Source organism: Lontra canadensis, unplaced genomic scaffold, assembly GCF_010015895.1.
Source record: "Lontra canadensis isolate GAN:19392208 unplaced genomic scaffold, GSC_riverotter_1.0 scaffold38, whole genome shotgun sequence".
NCBI classification, from domain to species: domain Eukaryota; kingdom Metazoa; phylum Chordata; class Mammalia; order Carnivora; family Mustelidae; genus Lontra; species Lontra canadensis.
The window spans coordinates 7,167,934-7,188,327 of NW_022631032.1; the positions used below are offsets into that span (position 1 = coordinate 7,167,934).

At 41.5% G+C, this 20,394-nt stretch overlaps 1 protein-coding gene across 5 annotated transcripts in view; it reads right to left on the reverse strand.

Annotated features, from left to right (window-relative positions):
• The window catches only part of CD86 (CD86 molecule), a 64,420-nt gene that overhangs the window by 25,364 nt on the left and 18,662 nt on the right, over positions 1–20,394 (reverse strand). Inside the window, exons 1-2 of one of the 5 annotated variants that reach the window (XM_032869539.1) lie at positions 17,852–17,966; positions 3,504–3,553 (exon numbers count right to left, since the gene is read on the reverse strand). In XM_032869539.1, coding sequence (XP_032725430.1) covers positions 3,504–3,553; positions 17,852–17,862 — 61 coding nt within the window. In that variant the 5' untranslated portion in view covers positions 17,863–17,966. Of the gene's footprint in view, positions 1–3,417; positions 3,554–14,802; positions 14,970–17,851; positions 17,967–20,394 lie in introns of those variants that run through there. The other 4 variants (XM_032869542.1, XM_032869537.1, XM_032869538.1 and 1 more) reach the window with 4 other exon arrangements.

Consider the following 20,394-nt stretch of genomic DNA (forward strand, 5'->3'; position numbering starts at 1 on the left):
TTATCATGACTGACAGCCCATACTCTTTGGAACTTACTGAGCACACTACTAGAATGATTAATTACATTGGGAGTAAGATACTCCCTACTGGGTAGCATAATGTATTTCAAAAGACCCTGAAACAGTAACTTACCATGAAAGAGTGACTCCAATATGAGAACTATTAGGCTTCATGACAATTCTTTGGGAATTTTGGAATTAAGTCTGAATTATCTGTTCACCTCCAGGTGGTAATTTTAGTGACCACTATCAACAGTAGCAGGAAACAGAAGTAAACGTAACCATATAAACATAATTAGGAACCTCTAAGAATCTGGGATTGGGGGAACAGTGGACCTTTCCATATGATGTGGGATGAGGGTTTGAGCTAATTTTATGTAAATTTTAAAGTGAATAAAGATTTTCCGCCATACTTTGGGTACATTCCTTGAAACTGAGGTATTGTTCAAGAGAAATGGGAAGCACTATGACCCAGAGAACCCCCAGCCAGTAAGAGAGCCACCATCAAAAGTCAAACTGGGAAGAAATTTCCTTCTGACCTGTGAACTAGTGATTTTCCAAATACCACTCTGGCTCCAGCGTAAAGTTACAGAGGTGCTGGGCTAGCAGCAAACAGAACTTGACAGTTAAAGGTGCCTTGCAAGTTGCACTTAGAAATTCCTTTATCTTTATAAATACAAAGCACAAGTTGTAACCTAATTCTGCAAAGCCCTCCTGCCCTTTTCAGTCTTAAACTCTCATCTAGTTTTCACTGCAAGGGCAGGGGCAGCAACTCTAATGTCTAATTTCCCTGACTAGGGGAGGACAAAGAACATATGGGAGAGAGGAAAAACAGAATTATTTTGCTGCACTGTTTTCCCTCTGCCATCAAATAAATTATTCAACCCTACATTTTTGCTGTGGATTAACCTGGCCAATTGCATCTCCTTTCTTCCCTTGGATGCCTGCCTGTGGCCAGTTCAGTGCTCACCAGCCCAGTACACAGAGATGCGTCCTGAGAAGAAAGATAAAATTGAAGTTGACTTTTTTTTCTTTCTTTAAAAAATAATGGTATCTGGGTTTTTTTGTTTTGTTTTGTTTTTCTTGTTGCTCTTTTTGATAGCATGTGAAATATTGGCAATGTGATATTCTGATCTGGTATCACCATTTCCTATCTCAGCATTGAAATTTATACAGCCAAATATATAATCACTGATTCTTTTACGGCCATAAAACTTAAGCAGTTACCATTTGGGGAGGTTACTTTTAGGGTTTCAATATTGGTAATTCTCTTTTCTGAGGCTAAGAAGTATCCAAGCAGTATACTTTGAAACTTCAAAAGCAAGGCAAGGGCAAAAGTGACATCTGGACTCAGTTTTGATAGGGCTTCTCAGCTTTATTCTCACTTTCAGTGTGCAAAGTCAGAAAGTTTGGGGGGAAATGGTATCAAACTTTTCTAAAACTTTGTTTCTAGGCCCTTTTTCTTCATTTTTCCCCAGGTCGTAAGAGCTAGGCTGGTCACTGCGATGAGAAGTTTGGGGCCCAAGCATTAGGGACAGATGAGGTGTTGGCTGCAAGGAAAGTGATGGACGTGCTCCTGAGGAGCTTGTGAACTTGGCTGAGGGATAAGTGACATTTTCCACCAAAGTTGTTTGGGTCTCCACGGAACAAATCCTACCACTTATGAATAGTTCATGGGAAAGTGTTGGAAGAAGCAGTATAATGTCAAGGTTAAGTGAGCAGATGCTGAATCTATACATGTGCGGTGAATCCAAGCCTTGCCACTCCTTACCTATGTTGATCTTAGACAAATTACTTAACCTCTCTGGGTGTTAGCTTCCACATCTATACGCAAGTTACTGTGATGTTTAAATAAATTATCACTTATAAAACTCTTAGAACAGTACCTGGCACAAAGTAACTGCTACATCTAAGTGTTTGTCAAGTAAATAGAATAAGAAGTGGATGGGAAGGGCTTTCTGCTGGATAATGTTCTCCAGAGCCTTGTCTTATGCCCTTCCTCACAGTTAGCAGGCCCTGGGAAGTAGAAGGGTCTGTTCTGACCCATAGTACTGGAGTGGTCAGTTAGCACATATATAGACCTCACACTCATGGACTTAACAGTTTCCAAGGGGCTAAGCAGAACACAGAAATCCCAAAAGGCCCATCCCAGCAAGCATCATTCTGAGGGAGCATCTCTCCCTAGAGTCTTAACTCCTTGCCACACACAGCAGGCAGGAGGACATCGGCCAAGGGCCTGGTACAGAGCCATCAGGAGGATGTGAACTCATGGGCGGGCCAGTTAGTTAAGGGCAGCTGCCTGCTGCTGTGGCCAAGCTCAGGCTCAGCTCACCCGCTCCCCCCACCCCCGCCACCGTGTGCCCCACATCAAGGCTGGGATGGCTTCTCTCTCAGTACAGAGGGTGGGGAAGATGTGCCACAGGGAGGGGCAGCGGGAGAGGAGAAACTGAAGTCGCCCAGTCACAGGATGTGTGGCAGGAACCTCAGCCAACCCCAGGTTATAGATGAAGAAACTGAAACTCAGAGAGGAGCAGCAAACAGGGAAGATCTGAGTCCTGTGAGGCCGACTCTTCTAAAACTTCTTCTTTGAGGGGGAGGGGGGAGTGCTCTTGAAGAGACAGTATATAGATTTCAAATACAAAATGCCCATGGCCACTACACTGCCAGCCAACAGAAGGAGAACATGATGGAGGGAAAAGTCGCAGTGGAAAGAGACAGTGGTCTTAACTATTGTGGTTAAAATACCATACTTATGAAGATTTTACCAAAGAATAAGACATGTGACCACACTGCTAGGGCCCCTAACAGACGCTTGGAGGGGACTTCGGGAAAGGCTTGCATAAGTGAGAAACCCTGAAGATCAGCTTCATTCACTTCATGGTGACTCAGTTGCTGTTAACTAGCTGAAGGTCACTGAAGTCGGGAGTAGCAGAGCTGGGCTTCTGGGTCCCCCCAGTAAGCAGGGGCCACTGTGATCTATGGGCATCAACTGGTAGAGCCGGCTGTGGAGGAGGAGAGGGAAGGCAGGGAACATGGAAACCAATATTCCCTAATAGAAGGCTTTTAGAAGCCCATTGGCTGTCTTCCAAAAGCCTGAGAATGCCAGGAATGGGAATAGAGAAGACCAGAAGGAAATATGTATGGAGCAAAAGAGTTAAGCCTTGGGGGTGTCAGAGCAGGGGTCTTTCCCTAGTTCCCTGGGTGCTGCTGGATAGGCCAGTCTACCCTACTTTGTGCATCCAGTACCAGGGGAGGAAGATGGCAGAGGGGGAGGATGTACCGGGGTGGGGGGCACCATCCCAGGCTAGACCTCCTATAACATGATGCCTCTTTCTTCTCCAGGAAAGTTTTTTTCCTTTTTCTTTTTTTTCCCTATGTGGTATTATGCAACACTGGATAGAAAGAAGTAAAACCCACCAAGTCTCAGGCCCAGTCTTGCAGTGGCCAGTTCATCAGAAGACATAGTAGGATTCTAGGACTTTAAAAAGCCAAAAGGTTCTTACCATAGAGCAGGAGGGCCATCACAAGGAGAGTGTTACTCAGTCCCATAGTGCTAGAATTAAAAAAGAAAAGATAGAACTTGATTAGAAAATGCCTAAAAACCAAAACATGACAAGTGGAGCTTGGGGATCGCTTGGGCCCATGCGTGTAGCAGAGACCATGCTATGTGTTCACGAAGGCCATTTCCTTTTCCTTCTAGCTCCACAGATAAGCCCTACATCCCAGCCTCCCTGAAGTTCGATGGGTCATGTGATTGGGTTCTGGCCAATGGAATTGTGGGCAGAAAAGACAGATGTTACTTCCAGACCTGCCACTAAAGCATCTCTCTCTTTCCTACTTCTCCTGCCTTCTTGATGCAGAGAATTCAGAGAGTCCAAGGTCCTAGAAGATGGCAAAGCCTCACTATTAAAGGAAGCTGGATCAGTGAACAAATTAATAAAGCAGCTCTTTCCACCCTAAAGCAATCCATACTGGACTGTGACATGAGCAAAACATAAACTTCAATTGTGTCAAGCTAATGAAACTTAGGGGATTGTTTATTGGAATATCTAGCATTACTTACCTTGACCAAGACAATGGCTATGATGGGACAAATGAAGTGTATTTATTTTAGAAATTGACTTGCCTTTGGTTTCCCTGTGATTCTCAAACTTTACTGTGTATAAAAATGATCTGGAAGATCATGTTAAAGCCATTATCTGGGCCTTGTCCATGGAGATTCTGATTTAGTAGGCTCCGTGAAAGCCACATCAAGAAACTCACAGGTGATACTGTGCTGCTGGCCTAAGGACCCCACTTTGAGAACATGATGAGTCAAGGAAAACACGCATTGCTTTATAACTTCTAACCTCTCTTTCTTCCTCTCCCTCCCTCCTTTCCTCTTCACTCACCCACTTATTCCAACTTAGACCAAAAAGGCTGCAGAGTGGCTTACAGTATAGCACAGAATAGTGGAGAATGACCAAAACTAGAAATAGCTAAAAAGGGATGCCTGGGTGGCTCAGTTGGTTGGACAACTGCCTTCGGCCCAGGTCATGATCCCGGAGTCCCAGGATCGAGTCCCGCATCGGGCTCCCAGCTCCACGGGGAGTCTGCTTCTCTCTCTGCCCTTCTCCTCACTCATGTTCTCTCTCACTGTCTCTCTCTCAAATAAATAAATAAAATCTTTAAAAAAAAAAAAAGAAATAGCTAAAAAGCCAACCAAATGCAAGTATATAAAATGGAGCCTGGTACAAGTCCAGTGCTAAATGTTTACCATTTAGAAATCTGCCTACCCTGTATGGTTCAGGTCACAAGTTTGGCCTATATCCTTTTAACAGCTGATGTGAAAATGAAAACCTAATCAGTAAATTTACAGATCTGTCCATTAGGATAAAACAAACCAATGTTCAGGAGAAGATGCACAACTATTCGTGATCCAATAGCAGAAATTTCATCCTTGGGGGTGGTGTGTCTAGAAGCCATTCCTGGTGCCTTTGGGTTATGCTAGACACCCTTCCTCTCTGCTCTCATAGCACTCAGCATGGGGCTTTGGGCTAAAATTGTCTGTTAAGTTTCTTCCCTTCTAGACTATAACCTATCTTTTTAGTTAAAAGATTTTGATTAGATCATACTTGCACATAGTATTAAATTTTAAAAGTACAGGGGATAAATAGTGGAAACCAAGTCTTTCTCCTACCCCTGTCTGCTAGCTATCAAGTTTTCTCCCACAGACATGACTGGAGAGACCACTGTTACCTGTTAACAGCTTCCTGCCTCTACTTGCAGTTATTTTAGGCAAAACAAAATGAAAACATAGACCCATATTCTTTTTTCATTTTATTTTTAAACACAAACAGTAGCACTTTATACACAATTTTGCACACTGGCCACTACTTTAGAGATTCTGTATTAACTACAGGGTATCTTCATTCTAACAGTTGCATATTCTGTTATATTCTATTGAGTGACAATAATTTATTTTACCAGCCTCTATCAAGGGACATTTAGGTGTTTGCAATATTCTGCTGCAATGAAAAACCTTGATCATATGCCAAAACACGTATGTGGGAGTAAGCTATCTTCCTTGAAGTAGAAATGGTTTGACCAAAGGGTCAAAGGGTAAATGTAATTTTAATCTTCAAAGACACTGAAAAATTGTTCTCCCCTAAAATTAAATATTTATGTTCCCCCACAACAAATAAACAAGCATACCTATTTTCACAGAGCATGTTTTCTATCCTGTGATCTTTACCAATAGGGAGAGTTAAAATGACATCTCATTGTCATTTTTAAAAAATTATTTTTCATTGTGGTAAAATGCACGTAATATAAAATTTATCATCTTACTCATTTTTTATGTGTACAGTGGTGTTAAGCACAATGTTGTGCAACCATCACCACTATCCATCTCTAGAACTCTTCATCTCGCAAAACTGAAACTCCTTACTTTACTAAACACTGACTCCCTGTTCTCTCCTCCACCCAGGCCCTGGAAACCACCATTCCATCATCTGTCTCCATGAATTTAACTACTCTAGCTACCTAACTGGAATTGTACTGTGTTTGTCTTTTTGTGATTGGCTAATTTCACTTAGCATAATTTATTTGAGGTTCATCCATGTTGTAGCGTATGTCAAAATTTCCTTCATTTTTAAAGCTGAATAATATCTCCACTGCATGTATACCCCATTTTGTATATCCATTCATCTGTTGATGGATATTTGAGTTGCTTCCACCTTTTGGCTATTGTGAATAACGCTGTTGTGAACATGGATGTACAAATATCTCTTTGAGGCCTTGCTTTCATTTCTTTTGGGCGTATAGTCAGAAGTGGAATTACTGGATCATATGGCAATTCTATTTTTAATTTTTGAGGAACTGACATTCTGTTTTCCACAGCAGCTGCATAATGTTATATTCCCATTAACAGTGCAGAATTGCCCTGTTGCAATTTCTCCACATTTTTGTCAACACCTGTTATTTTTGTTTCCTTATGGTATCCACCCTAAGGATGTGAGGTGGTGCTTACTGTAATTTTAAAATTAATTTGTTTTAATATGACTTTGAACATCTTTTCAAATGTATTAAAGATAACACTTCTTTCTTTCTTTCTTTCTTTTTTTTTTTTAGAGAGAGGGAGAGAGATGGGGGAAGTGGAAGAGGGAGAGGGTGAGAGAGAATCCCAGGTGGGCTCCAAGCCCAGGGTGGAGCTGGATGCAGGCTTGATCTCACAACCCTGAGATCATGACCCAAGATGAAATCAAAAGATGGATGCCCAACTGACTGAGCCACCCGTGCCCCAAGAGATAACATTTCTTGTTCCATGTACTGTGCATACATTTCTTCTACTACTTTTAATTAGAGTCTTTGGGCTTTTTATAAATTTTTCTTAACTTGCAGGAGCACTTTAATATTTAAAAAAAGTAGTGTTAATTACTAACTAGTTAGAAAGGCAGTGCTTTGTGACGATGAGTTACACATATATTCAGTTACTAAAGGACACAGTGGGTATTCAGTATATGGACCTCACACTTGCTCCTGATTACTCTCTTTTCTCCCTCCCAACAATTTCAGTAGGTTACAGAGCTTGGGCATTAACTCTTGGGCCAAAGCTGACACCACTCAATGGTAGAGCCTGGAAAGAGATTTCTCTATTTGATTCCTATGGACTTCCTCATACTAAATCACCACCAGCATCCTGTTTGTCATAGAATCTGAGGACTAGGAATCCTTTAAATCTGAACTCCCATCTAATATAGGAATCTCCCACTGTTTACAAACCAAAAATCAACATGGCTGACCCAACCAAAGATTTGTTTTTCCTTGGGGCAATGTATTGAACAGGGACACAAAATCAAATTATATTTCACTATAAATTTAACAAATACCTTTGATTCAAATTATTACATGATTCAGTATGGCCCACGGTATTTTGGACAAATTATCTCTATAATTCATGCACTGGGGAGAAGCACTGTGTATGACAAGGAAATCAATACCATTTTAACTTCTCTATTTGGAAATTCTCTCTTCCCCTGAGCAAGAAACGGCCTCTCCTTAACTTCCTCTCATTAATACTGGTGTCATTCTCTGGAGCTATGCAGAGAAACCTTAATACACTTCTGGCAAAGCCCTTTAAGAATTTGGGGACAGAGATCACATCCCTCCTCAAAATCCTGGCCCAGCAGAGAGTCTTTCTAATAAACTTTACTAACATTAATTTGAAGATTGGATCCTGTCCTGGATAACACTTTGGATACTTCATTTGTCAGAGACCCTAATAAAATACAGTGCTAAAATGCTTGAGATTGACATGTTCCTCTACACGCCGTGTGAAGAACTTCTCTCAACTCTAGCCATGGAATATGTGTGAGGATGGGGGCTTACGTTAGGGAACCAGTTTCTTCAATGTTGTTGTTTCTGAAGAAGAGCAGAAATGTCACTGTTTCCTCAGGAATGAACTCTCAACCACAACCACGAGTCATTGCTTTCTCCAGAGGGCCTGAGAAGTAGAAACACTGGCTTTTGAAGGGAGGGAGCAAAAAGGGGATTGGGAGAGGAAAGAACCTAAGAATTTACGGGGGGGATTCTCTGAGAAGAGATTTCTGTCAGCTGTGTTCAGAATAAGGTCTGTAGGTCGGTGAACTAGACAATAATTTAAAGCAAGTAGCCTCCATGTAACTGAATGTTCACCACAGAAACCAAAGAGCTCCTAATGTACAGCACTTTTCCTTACTATATATATGCCTGACCCATCATGGACCGTGAGTTAGAGGCAGCTAAATGACTAGTTACAGTCTTATTCCTCATAACAAAGTGGGATTACTTACCCCCTCCCCACATTGCAGATGAATAAATGGAGCCTCAGAGAGGTTAGGGAACTTGCCCTAGCCACCCAGTAGTAAGTGATAGAGTTGAGGTTTAAACCCACACAGCTTCATTGTGTTCTTTTAAATACTGGTATAGTTCCTTTAAAAGTTCCAGCCAGTTTCAGTGGAGCTGTGGGAGCAAGGAGAGAAGATTCTGATTCTACCTACTCTTAGTGTACTGGGGGAGCAGTACTTCCAAAGGTCAGGTGTGAGGGTAGCTCCTGGGATCAGAGTGCACATTCATGGGAGACAGGCTGTGATGGGGGCAGGAGGACCCAAAGTGTCCCTCCCTATCAGGAGAATTTCTATCCTAAGCTTCCCTTCATTCCACAAATATTACTTGAGCACCTTTTACGTGTCAGGCAGAGAATGCATCTCTCCACTCCAGCCCTGGACAGGTTATCAATTTTCTAGCATGGACCTAGCTCCAGGCACACTTCAGTGTGTTTCAGCAAGTCTCACCTAGAAGAACTCTAGGGAAATACGTGTATTTGGGTGGAAAGAGAAGGGGATAAACAAAGGATCTTTTGTATCTCAGATCTGAAGGAACATATGGGATCTAGTTCAGGCAGAAGACAGGATGTGGGGTGGTGGTGGCCAGCCAGATGGTGGGACAGGAGTACAGATATGCTGACATAGGAAGGGAAAGAAGAATTCAAGGTAGAAGTTGGGGATCAATGGAGAAAAATGTTCTCTGTTTCACAACTGGACCAGAATATTAGTGGTGATCAGGGTATCAGGAAAGGTGCTAAGCTTGCTGGTGTCTAAGGAAAATTGTTCATTGAGACTGTCTCTCATGAAAACAGTTACTGAATATACTCAGTGACAGGCTTGTTCTAGAGCTTGTGGGGGAAATAAAGATGTGTGGGCCTTGCTCCCTCACTCAGTACTAAAAAGAAATATAGGGTCTACCCATGTAACTACAATTTAAGCTCTAGGATCAGTGTGCAAGGTGGCAATGCATACCCTGTCCTGGCACACACAAGAGTCCTTGCTTTAAGCAAAGCAGGAGATGATCCTGCAGCCTCTGAGGAGGGAGGTCAGCCTCAGCCTAGTGCTCAGTTCATCCTGTCATTGGACAAGCCAAGCTTGTGGACCGGCATTGTGAGTGAGGTCCAGGAGGACCACAAGCTGCCTGGGGCCTTGGCTTGCCTCTAGTTTGACATGCTGCATGAACTACTTCTCAGAGCACCAGAACCTGAAGCTATACTGTTAGAGCAGCTATTACTACCTTTGAGATACTGGGAGGAGTAGGGTAGGCTTATTTCCTTTCTTATAAAGTTTCTGAACTGCAAAATAATAAAGTTGCTGGGATTGAAATGTGTCTGACTTTTAACAAGGCTTCTGACAGGGTGTTTTGTGATATGCTTGAGAGGTGTGTGGAGAAATGTGGGATTGAGATTAGTACTATTAATGGCTAAAAAACTGCTTTAATATTGTTCACTCATTCAACAAATATTTATTGAACCAGACATTGTGCTAAGTGCTTGGAATATAATGATGAAAAATACCAGGAATAGCTCCTCATCACATGGCTGCTTATAGTTTAGTCGGGGAGCAAGATAATCACACAATTAAGTGTAAAATTATAATGATGACAAGTGCTGCAAAGGAGAGGTTTGTGGTACTTTGAATGCCTATTATAGGACTAGTCTAAACTGAGATTTGAAGAATGATGTGACAGATTAAAGATGGACATGTATTCTTTGCTACTCCTCCCATGAGGAGGTGAAGTCTAAACTCCTCTCCCTAAATCTGGGCTGGCCTTAGGGACTTGTTTAACCAATAGAATGTAGCAGAAAGGATGTTTGGGACTCGGCAGGGTAGATCATAAGAAGGCTTACAGCTTCTATCTTTCTTGGAATACTCTTTCTCGGGCTTTGAAACATCATGAAAGATGTCCCACTACCCTGAGACCACCATGTCAAAGAGGCCATGTGTAGGTGTTTGAGTCAACAGTCCCAGCTGAGGCCTTCCTTCCAGCCATTTCTACCAAGCCATCAGACACTGGAATAAAATCTTCGATCCTCTAGATCCAAGGTCAGTGAACTACAGCCTACAGACCAAATCTGGCCACCACCTATTTTTACAAATAAAGTTTTGTTGGAATGCAACTATACCCATTTATTTAATTGTTGTCTGTGGCTGTTTTTCCATTATACTTGTAGAAATGAGTAGCTGTGTTAGGAATGATATGGCCTGTTATAGAAAAAAATGCTGACCCTTGTTTTAGGTTAGTACTCTCCAATAGAAATATAACACAATCACATATGTAATTTGAGAATTTTGAGTAGTCACATTAAAAAAATTAGAAAGAAATAGGTAAAAATCAATTTTAATGATATATTTTACTTAATTCAGTATATCTAAAATATTATAATCTCAACATATAATTAATATAAAATTATTAATGGATATTTTACCTTTTTTTCTGTATAAAATCTTATAGGAATTTTACACTTATAGCACTTAGATAAGCTACATTTCAAGTGATGAGTAGTCACATGTGGCTAGTGAACTACTGAATTGGACAGTGCAGCTCTAGAGCAGCCCATTCACTAGATTAATACCAACCACCAACTGACTTCAGTTGATGCCACGAGGAATAGAAAAATCACTCAAAAGCTTGCCCAAATTTCTGGACCACAACATTGTGAGGCAGAGTAAATATTAGTTGTTTTAAGCTGCTAAGTTTGGGGACAGTTTGTTAGGCATTAATAGGTAAACAGAACAGATTGAATAAATGTTGTATAGGTGAAGTGGAGCGGCTTGGAAGGATTCTAGGCAAAAGGAACAGCAGGTACAAAGGCACTGAGGCAAGAGGGAGTATGAGGGAAGGTTGATGTGGCTTAAATGACTAGACAAGTGGGGAGAGAAGCCTGCAGAGGTCAGCAAGCAACAGACCATGCTTATCTCAGGGGTCAGCAAAGGATTTGGGTGTTTATTCTGAGTACAACATGAATCACTGAAGAAATTAGAGGAGTGACATAATGAGTTTTGCATTTTGAAAAGATGACTTGGCTACTGTGTAGCAAATGAATGGTAGGGAAGTCAGAACAGATGCCAGAAGACCAATCAGTTGGCTACTGATTGTACTGATGTAAATGAAAGAAGATGGCCGCTTGGTCTAGAGTGGTAGTAGCAGATGTAGAAGTGGATAGGTTCAAGCAATATTTAGGATTATAATCAACTGGAAGTGAAGATGAGGGTGAGAGATTGATTGATTCATTGATTGATTCATTCATTCATTCAACAACTGAGTGCCAAGAATCACTCTTGTTTAATAGACTAACATGGTGGATGCTGCAGGGCTTTTTTACTTTTTCACTTGCACAAATAAGTGAAATTCTTTTCTATAAGTAGAGTAGGATAGCTTAATGGAGTCTGGAATGTCAGATGAGTTTGTATTTGATGTGATAGAAAATTGAGAGTTTGAGATTAATGGTTTGGGAGCAGGGAAATTATGTAATGGAAGTTTAAAAAAATAAGCCTATCAGTGACCTGAGGAAGGAGGTGAGGGCTGGTGTTATGGTGGTCAAGAAAGCCCGGATTAAAGTCTCATAGACCTGAGAAGAAGAGGCTGAACCAGCATAGGGACAGTGGGTATGACAAGAAAGAGGATGAGCATGAATGCCACCTTGATGAAAACATGAACACTTCTTGGTGTCTTATAGACATGGGAGATGATGATTGGCTATGAATGTGCGTCACCCATCTTGAGCTTAACTGAGCTCCCCTAGCAGCCATGTCTCTCTCTAGCTCAGGCTGGATCATATGTCGGACTTGTTTTCCAATCTCTTCTTGGAGCAAATCTTTCTGGGCCCCATTGAGTTTTTCATACTTAACACTGACTTACTTTGATTAGCTGTCCCTCTCCTCACCCATTTGGGAGCATGGTGTTTCCACACAGATATGAGGGGAGCAGCATCAAAGATGCATATGTACAAAGAAGAAATGTCTATGTAGACTCATAAGGAGGAAAGGCTGCTTTTATTCATTCTCTGATATATTAGGTAACTAAGTATTAAAATCAAAAATCCATTCCCTCACTTACCCAAAAGAAGTAGCGTAACATGGTGAAAGCATTTAGCTTTTCCAGTCTCCTTATAGCAAGTTTATGTACAAGACAGATGTCCAGTTCTCAGTCATATCTAGAATCAGATCTTTCTAAGTCAAGGTGCATCGCTTTTCCAAATTATCAATGGTTTTGGAAACCATTTTTTCCTTTTTTTGTCAAAAAATGCCTATGGGTGACCATCATGCAAAGTTTACAGGCAACTCTGTGCGCGTCTGGTCAAGGGTTCCACCTACCACAAATAAGACCCACAGAACTCCCTAAAAGGCGTTTATGCCAACCCTGGAATAAAAAAGTAAGAGGGACCCTTCCTGTTCTCTCAGAACCAGAATCATGGTCAAAGAGAGAAAGCCAATGTTTCAAGAGCACAAATTGAGGGACGTCCCCTCTCCCTATTCTATATACCAACCCTACCCTGGTGCTTGGAATTCCCAAATTACTCATTCCTTGGGTAAAGGCATTTTTGAAAGCCCCTATTAAAATACAAATGCTAGCTAGGAGGGAGCAATATTTTTTGTTTTTAGCCATTAAGAGTTAAGCGCAAGTTAATTTATCTAAATGGGAAAAGGAACTCAGAAAGGAACCATACTCTTAAATAAAAGAAGGAGAATAGTGAATGGGAACCTTCCTATTCTGATGGGGGGATGGAAAGTGCTGAAGACACATTTTTCTTCTACACATATTCAAAATGGTGTCTGTTTCCCAAACCTCACCCTGACTATACTCTGATCTATGGTTCAGAAACAAGTCTGTATATGAGGTTAGAGATGAGGATAAAGGTCAAATAAAGGATTGTGTGCCCAGCCTATGGCCCTATCCTTCTGTCCTGCCCCCTAAATACCCTTATTTGCCTGACCAAGAAAGGTGAATTGTCAACACTTGCTTGGACTCTGGATAACTACTCAGGAACTTTCCCACCACCCTCTTTGTTGTTTCAGACATGTTTTGTTCTTGCTCTATTTCTTCACAGCTTTAGTCTCCTGGTCAGAGACCCCTAGACTTACCTCTTACCTCTCGCCAATTTTTGAAACTTTGTATTTGAATCTCGATTTTCTCCCAAAGAATCTGGCTTGGCTTAACTTTTCACCTTTTATGCTCTTTCCTCTCCCACCTTAGCCTCAACTCCATAACATCTGATCCTCATCTCCACCAAGAAGAGATATCTGATATCCAGGGATATTAGAGTAATGAAAATATCAAGCTCAAAGACATAGTTAAACAGTTAGTGCAATCGCAAGGAGCCATTTCCTTGCCTTCAAAGCATGGTTGCTATACAATAATTTTAGTGTGACTATCTAATTAGTACTGTTTTCCCACTAGGCTAAAATGTTCAAAAGTATAAGGACCATGTCTTTTATGCTCCCTGTTAAATACCCACTACCTGTGACATCGTTAAGCACTCAATAAATATATTTAGGACACACCAATTAACAGATATTTATAAAAGCTTATACACAAGATAGCTCATGTAAATAGCATTAATGGTACCTGCAACAGCAAACAGATGAAATAATAGAGAACTATGAACTTGTGCACATAGTTAGACTCATTTAAGTCCAGAGCCTTAGTCCCAAGAGTTTGCATGTCAGAGGAATAGACCATCTCCTTAGTTATTACCATTTGAGAGGAGTGGGAAGTTCCCTTGGCCAAAAATTATTTTCACCTGTCTCTCCTTAAATAACTATTAGTGGAGGCACTATTTTAAGCCTATTTGCAAATGCAAATATGTTCATGGTATACAGAACACGAGCCCACTGCCTGGGCTCTTTTTGACCTAAGACTTTCTTTTCAAATGAGCTGTTGGTCTCTAGTGCCAAGAGGAGCCAATATTGTGATGGGGCATTTAGAGGGGAAGAAGAAATGTAGAAAAGAGAGGAGAAAAAAAGAGAGAGAGAGAGTGTGAGTGAGAGATAGGAAGAGAAAGGCCAAGTAAGAAAACAGACACCAGTGCAGAAGCTGTGGGTTTTGCTCCAGATCTCTGGACTTCTCACTAGCACAAGGGTCTCAGGCAGGGCCAGGATCCTTGGATAGCTTCTCCTGCAGCAGAGCTACTTGGAGCCCCCAGCACCCTGATGCCAGGGGTGGTTGCTGGTCGTTTGGTAAGTGGCCCCTTCTGTTTCCTGCCTGTCCTGTCTCTTAGCTCACCAAAGCAGACAAAGGTCTCTGGCTGGAAGAGAAACGTTTTTGTAATATCCTACCTCCAATGTAGCCAGTCTCAACATCAAGCCTGATGCTCACAAGTTTTATGCATGTACTCCACAAACGTACTTACCCACTCCCTTGCCAGTCGTCAGCCCCACCTCTGAGCATTCTGCCCCAGACGCAGCTTTATCTAACACCACATTCCCCAGGCATACGAGCTTCATAAGAACATACCTGTCACAAATGCCCATCTACTGCAGCTCCCAGAGACCAGATGCATAAGCCCAGTGGCATTCCCGAGGAACACAGAAGCAAGGTATTTGGAACAAACGAAAAGGAGCCTTTGTGAGCTCCCCCAAACCTCCTAACACTCCTTGTAGAGAAAGAAATAATGTCAGGGCTGAGGCTAGAACTCAAATGCAGAAAGGGGAACTGACAAGAAAGAAATAGCACCACAGACAGGGGCTGGTTCCAGATAACTTCTGATGGCAGGTGGGCATTTCCACCGATGAAAATGACTACAAATGCACTAGCAGAGAGTGAGTGAATGTAAAGCCCTGAGGAAACTCCCCAAAGACAGCCCAGCCACAAACATGACAAACACTGACAGAGATCCAGGAGTGCAACTTTTGAGGCCTAAAGGTAAAGGTTCAGCTCAGTTTAACAACAGTTTAACTGGGCTGCCGTGTACTCCAGACTGTTTCTGGCTTGGCAGAGCTGCAGGAGACAGTCTGCAATCAGAAAACCCAGAGACTGGGTATTTCTCTTCTCACTCCCCACCCCCAAACCATTCATTTGAGTATACCTCCATGGATCCCGTTAGAAGCCAATTAACATCCACAGCCCGTTTTTAAATTATCCTGATCTAATCCTAATTGTCGTAATCTAGAATGTTTCTATTACCTTGGCTCCTATTTCTGGAAGTGGGTGGTACTCTTGAGCCTGGAAACAAGTCCCAAGCAGAAGACTGAAAGCTGTGTGAATGCCAAGTCGGATTTTTCCAAACCTAGTGCTTCTTCAGGGTCAGGGTTCACACATATAATAATCATGCCTCAAATGTATGGTTTCTTTTTCTGACCAGTCAGGCCTTGAGAAGGCCTCTGCTCAATGTTTGGAGGCATTTATGTGCCTATGAGCGTGCAGCATTTGCACTCAGGAGGGGAGCAGCTCCCTCTGAGCATGTCTCCTCCACTCTCTCGGAGGCTAGTTGTGCCCTGCAGGACTGGAGAAATTAAAAGTAACAAAGGGAAATCTATGTGTTGTCTGGGTTGAGAAGGAACACCCAAGCAAGGACGTGTAGTGCAGGGGAAGTAGCATAGCATGGGTTTGGAACTGGTGGCTAAGGTCAAATCCTGGCTTGACCCCTGGGCTCTGAACCCATTACTGAACATCTCCTCATCTCAGTCTTTTCATGCAAGAAAGGTGACCAGCATCCTTGCTGCATTGTTCTGCAAGACAGGTGGGATCTTGCATGCAAATCACTGGGCACAGAGCAGGCTATACAGCTACCTAGTCTTTATTCATACTTTTCTGTCTTCCTTTCAGACTTTCCGGTTCTCACTTTGACCTTTTTTTACCACAAAAATTATCCTTAACCACGGGAAAGGTGATGGTCATTCTTCCCCCAAACTGACCTGTCAACTCCTTCACCTTCCTTCCAGGGCCTCCCAAAGCCAAAGGGCTCCTGCGTGAGTCCTGGCCCCTGACTCATAGGGTCTTCACTTCCTCTCAGCCATTCTGTGTGCATACCTTGGAAACTTCATCCTTTATTCGGATAGGCCCCACCTGGGGTTTTCCTCTGGATTTTACAATCATATATATATTTTTTTATTTGAAAGGGTCCATTTAGTTTCCTTATTGTAACACATGAAATTACCCATGTATCAGGGCACAGGAGTATTAATTTACATTCCACTCAGTTTTCAAGTTTCCTTCTTTTCCTTGTACTCAGCAGTCATATAAAATAGACTAAATTGGAAAGTCTTGCTATCAAAATATTTGGAATTAGTACTTCCCAAACTTTAGCCATTCTAGCTACTAGTACCACTTCATATCATTGTCAAATCTGTATTATTTTTTATATACTTATTTTTCTCTTGACTTAATTTGAATCAGTTTATTATAGAAGGAATCTTTATACCAACATGGAAATTTTTAAAAACCAGTATCATTTACCATAAATAAAGGGTGAATAAAAATAACACCTCACACAGGGCTTTGGAATTACAGAGAACTGGGTTCAAATCTGGCTCCACCAGCTGAAACGTGTGTGTTCTTGGGGAAGTCACTTTACTTCTCTGAACGCTAGTTTCATAACAGAAGTAATACTAAATATCTCATGAGCTTGTTGTGAGGATCAAATAAGAAGACATATATATGATGACTCAAACAGATTCTGACATACAGCAGGTTCTTTTAAAAAAGTTGTTTTATCGTTTTCTTTTCGATTTCTTCTCTTATCTCCTCATTCACCTCCTGCTTAGAGCAGTGTCCAAATGCACTACAATACTGAATTAATGGCAGATAAGGGGTGAGGCTGGCAGCAGAAATAGAAGACATCATGGTGTCATGGAGTTCTCTCACTTTAAGACTTCATTAACTTTGCAGGGTCATCCCAGTCTCTCAGAAGTCATCCCAGTCTCTCACTGTGAAGCAAAGACCCCTTTGATGTTCTCTCTAGTAGATGGATGTCTAGTCTTTGCTTTCTCACTTATGTTAGAAAACTCACTACCTAATAAGACAGTTAAAAGAGAAAGGTCTCCTTTATAAAAATCTCCTACCTCTCCCTCCCCAGCCATATAGGTACTATATAGCTGTCCGTGTCCTGTTTTCTAAAACTATTGGTATATGTATTTTTAACCTCTTTACATTGAACCCTCCACATGTTGAAAGCTTTTATCATAAATTTCCTTAATAGACTCTTTTCTTGGGTAAAAAGTATCAGTGTCCTCAACTATTCCTCATATGATGTGGTCTCTAGAACCCTAATCAACTTGGTGGTTCTCCCACTGGCACCTAACTCCCTGAATTTATCAACATACCTCTTTGCAGAGAGGGCTCATGGAATGGAATGGACAGTGATAAGATGACTTTCACTAATGAGTTAGAGGTCACATAAGCCTATAAACAGTTGTATTGGACAGATCACACCTCCTGGCCCCATCTTATTTATGTGTCAGTGTTCAGCCAATCAAAATTACTCTGAATCCCATACATGTCTTTCATTGTATTAGTCATCACTCTAAGCCTTGTGTTACTCAAAAATCTGATAAGGAGGACTTACCCAAGGGTCATCAGAGCCAAGGATGGACAAGGTTCAGCACTGATGGCGTTCAACAGTATGAAATGCTGAGATGAGGTTAAGCAAAATGAAGAAGATCAGTTCCTTGTGTTTATTAAGGAGGAAGTTACTAGTAACCTCAGAAAGCTGCTTTCTGTATGGGGCTGCTTCCTCCATGCCTTACTCCCAGATGTCCTCGTGTCTGAGGAGGTCAAGGCTACAAGAAAAAGCAGCAGGAGGGGAGTGGCCATGGATGGTAGCTGAGACAGGGAAATAGATACCTTCCTGATATTTTTGCTCAACTGTGTCCAAGAGATATTCCTCTGGCACCAATAGTTAGGACCTACTCTGGGGGTGGGGAAGGGCAGAACTAGAAACTTGTGGACATTTGGAAAGATCAGACACTTAGCCAAATTTTCCAATTCCAGCCATATATTTGTTTGCTATACATAAATGGCTTCCTGTGGTCACTGGTCAAGAGGCAATCTAAAAATATTCTAGGTTGTGGTTGTTCCAATGTAAGACAAAATCGTTTCCACAAATAATTGTAGCAGCATTATTTTTTGAAATGTTAGTGTTTGTTTTCCAAGATTTCTTTTTTCCAAGATTTTACTTATTTATTTGATAGAGAAAGAGAGGGAGCACAAGCAGAGGGAGGAACAGAGGGAGAGGGAGAAGCAGGCTCCCTGCTGAGCGGAGAGCCCAAACTGGGACTCGATCCCAAGACCCTGGGATCATGACCTGAGCAAAAGGCAGATGCTTAACCAACTGAGTTATCCAGGCACCTCTGTTTTCTGAAATTTCTTGACACATAGATTTTTTGCAGGGGATAAAGCAGAACAGACCTAAAGTCAAGACACATTTAGACTCTGGTGAAAGCCCATGGAAGAAATATAGGTGTCCTAGAAGAGAAAGAGAGTGCTTTTGAGATACAAGAGAAAGGAAGGGCAGACGTGTTTGGGTCCTCTGAGCAGTGGGATCCAAGCACCCGCTTCTCAGTGCTCCCAAGGGGATAAAAGCTTTGGGAGTATGGTTCTTACCTACAGAGACAGTACACTTGGCCCCTAGGCATCAGTTGGTAACCTCATTCCCCATTATAACGTGGGGGCAGAGCTGCCAGAATTCATAGACTACCATGTTTCAGATGGTAAGGTTGCCTAAGGCAACGAAGACATACTTGGGATTTGAAGCACTTCCTCCATTTCCAGGCATTAAGTGAGCTTCCTGAATTCTGGCAGGCTGAAGGAAGGGAAGGGCATCCCTGTATGATCAAGATGGAGTCCCTTATCCAACTGGCAGGATGGGTCTCACAGGTGAGATTCAGTTGAATGAAAGGAAATATGGAAAGTGATTATTTCTTACATACTTGGATTCATGGATAGAAATTCAGACCGTACACATAGTTCCAAAACTGCTTTTAGTTTAGAAGTCATGTAGCTCAGGATGGCTCTGTTCTTGTTCCCAGCCCTGCTGCACAAACTCACAATGCAGAATAGCCAGCCACCACTCCCAGGACCTGACTCTTCCCTTTTACTGAAACTCTTCTGGATTCACAGTGTTCCCTTGTACTGATTGAAAGAGAGTGAAAACACTTGCTATAAATTTTTTCTTTTACTGCTGTTGTAAAATGCATTCCTAAAACCCTTCCTCCTAAAAGCATAAACCCAGTAACTGCTGAGAGAATGCAAAGACAAGCCACAAAGTGGAAAAAAATATCTGCAAAACACATACCTTGTAAAGGACTGATATCCAAATGTATACAGAACTCTTAAAACTCAATAAAAAGAATAAGTTAGTCTAAAAATGGGCAAAAGATTGAATTATACACCTTACCAAAGGAGATATACAGATGGATGGTAGATAAGCAGATTAAAAAATGCTCCGTATCATATGTCATTAGGGAATCATTAATTAAAACGATAATGATCTACTACTACACACCTATTAGAATGGCTAAAATAAAAAAAAAAACACCTGACAATATCAAATGCTGACAGGGATGTGGAACAATGGGCACTTGCATTCATTGCTGGTGGGAATGCAATGATACAGGCACTTTGGAACTCATAGTGGCAGTTTCTTACACCACTTAACCTAAGCCTACCATGTTACCCATCAGTCAGACTCATAGGTATTTACCCACATGAGTTGAAAATTTATGTCCACACATATGGACATATATTCATGAATTCATATATTCATGAATTAAATATTCATATAAATATGAATATTTATAACAGATTTATTCATAGTTGCCCCAAACTGGAAGTGACTAAGATGTCCTTCAGTAAGTGAATAGATAGACAAACTGTGGTATATATCCAGAAATGGGGTATTCTTTGGTGATTAATAGAGTTGAGCTATCAAGCCATGAAAAGACATGGACAAACTTTAAATGTATATTGTTTAATGAAAGAAGCCAACCCCCAAAGCCTCTGTACTTTCAACTAGATGACATTCTGGAAAAGGCAAAACCACTGAGACAGTAAAAAGATCAGTGGCTGCCAGGGATCATGAGGAGAGATGAATAGTGGAGAACAGGGAAA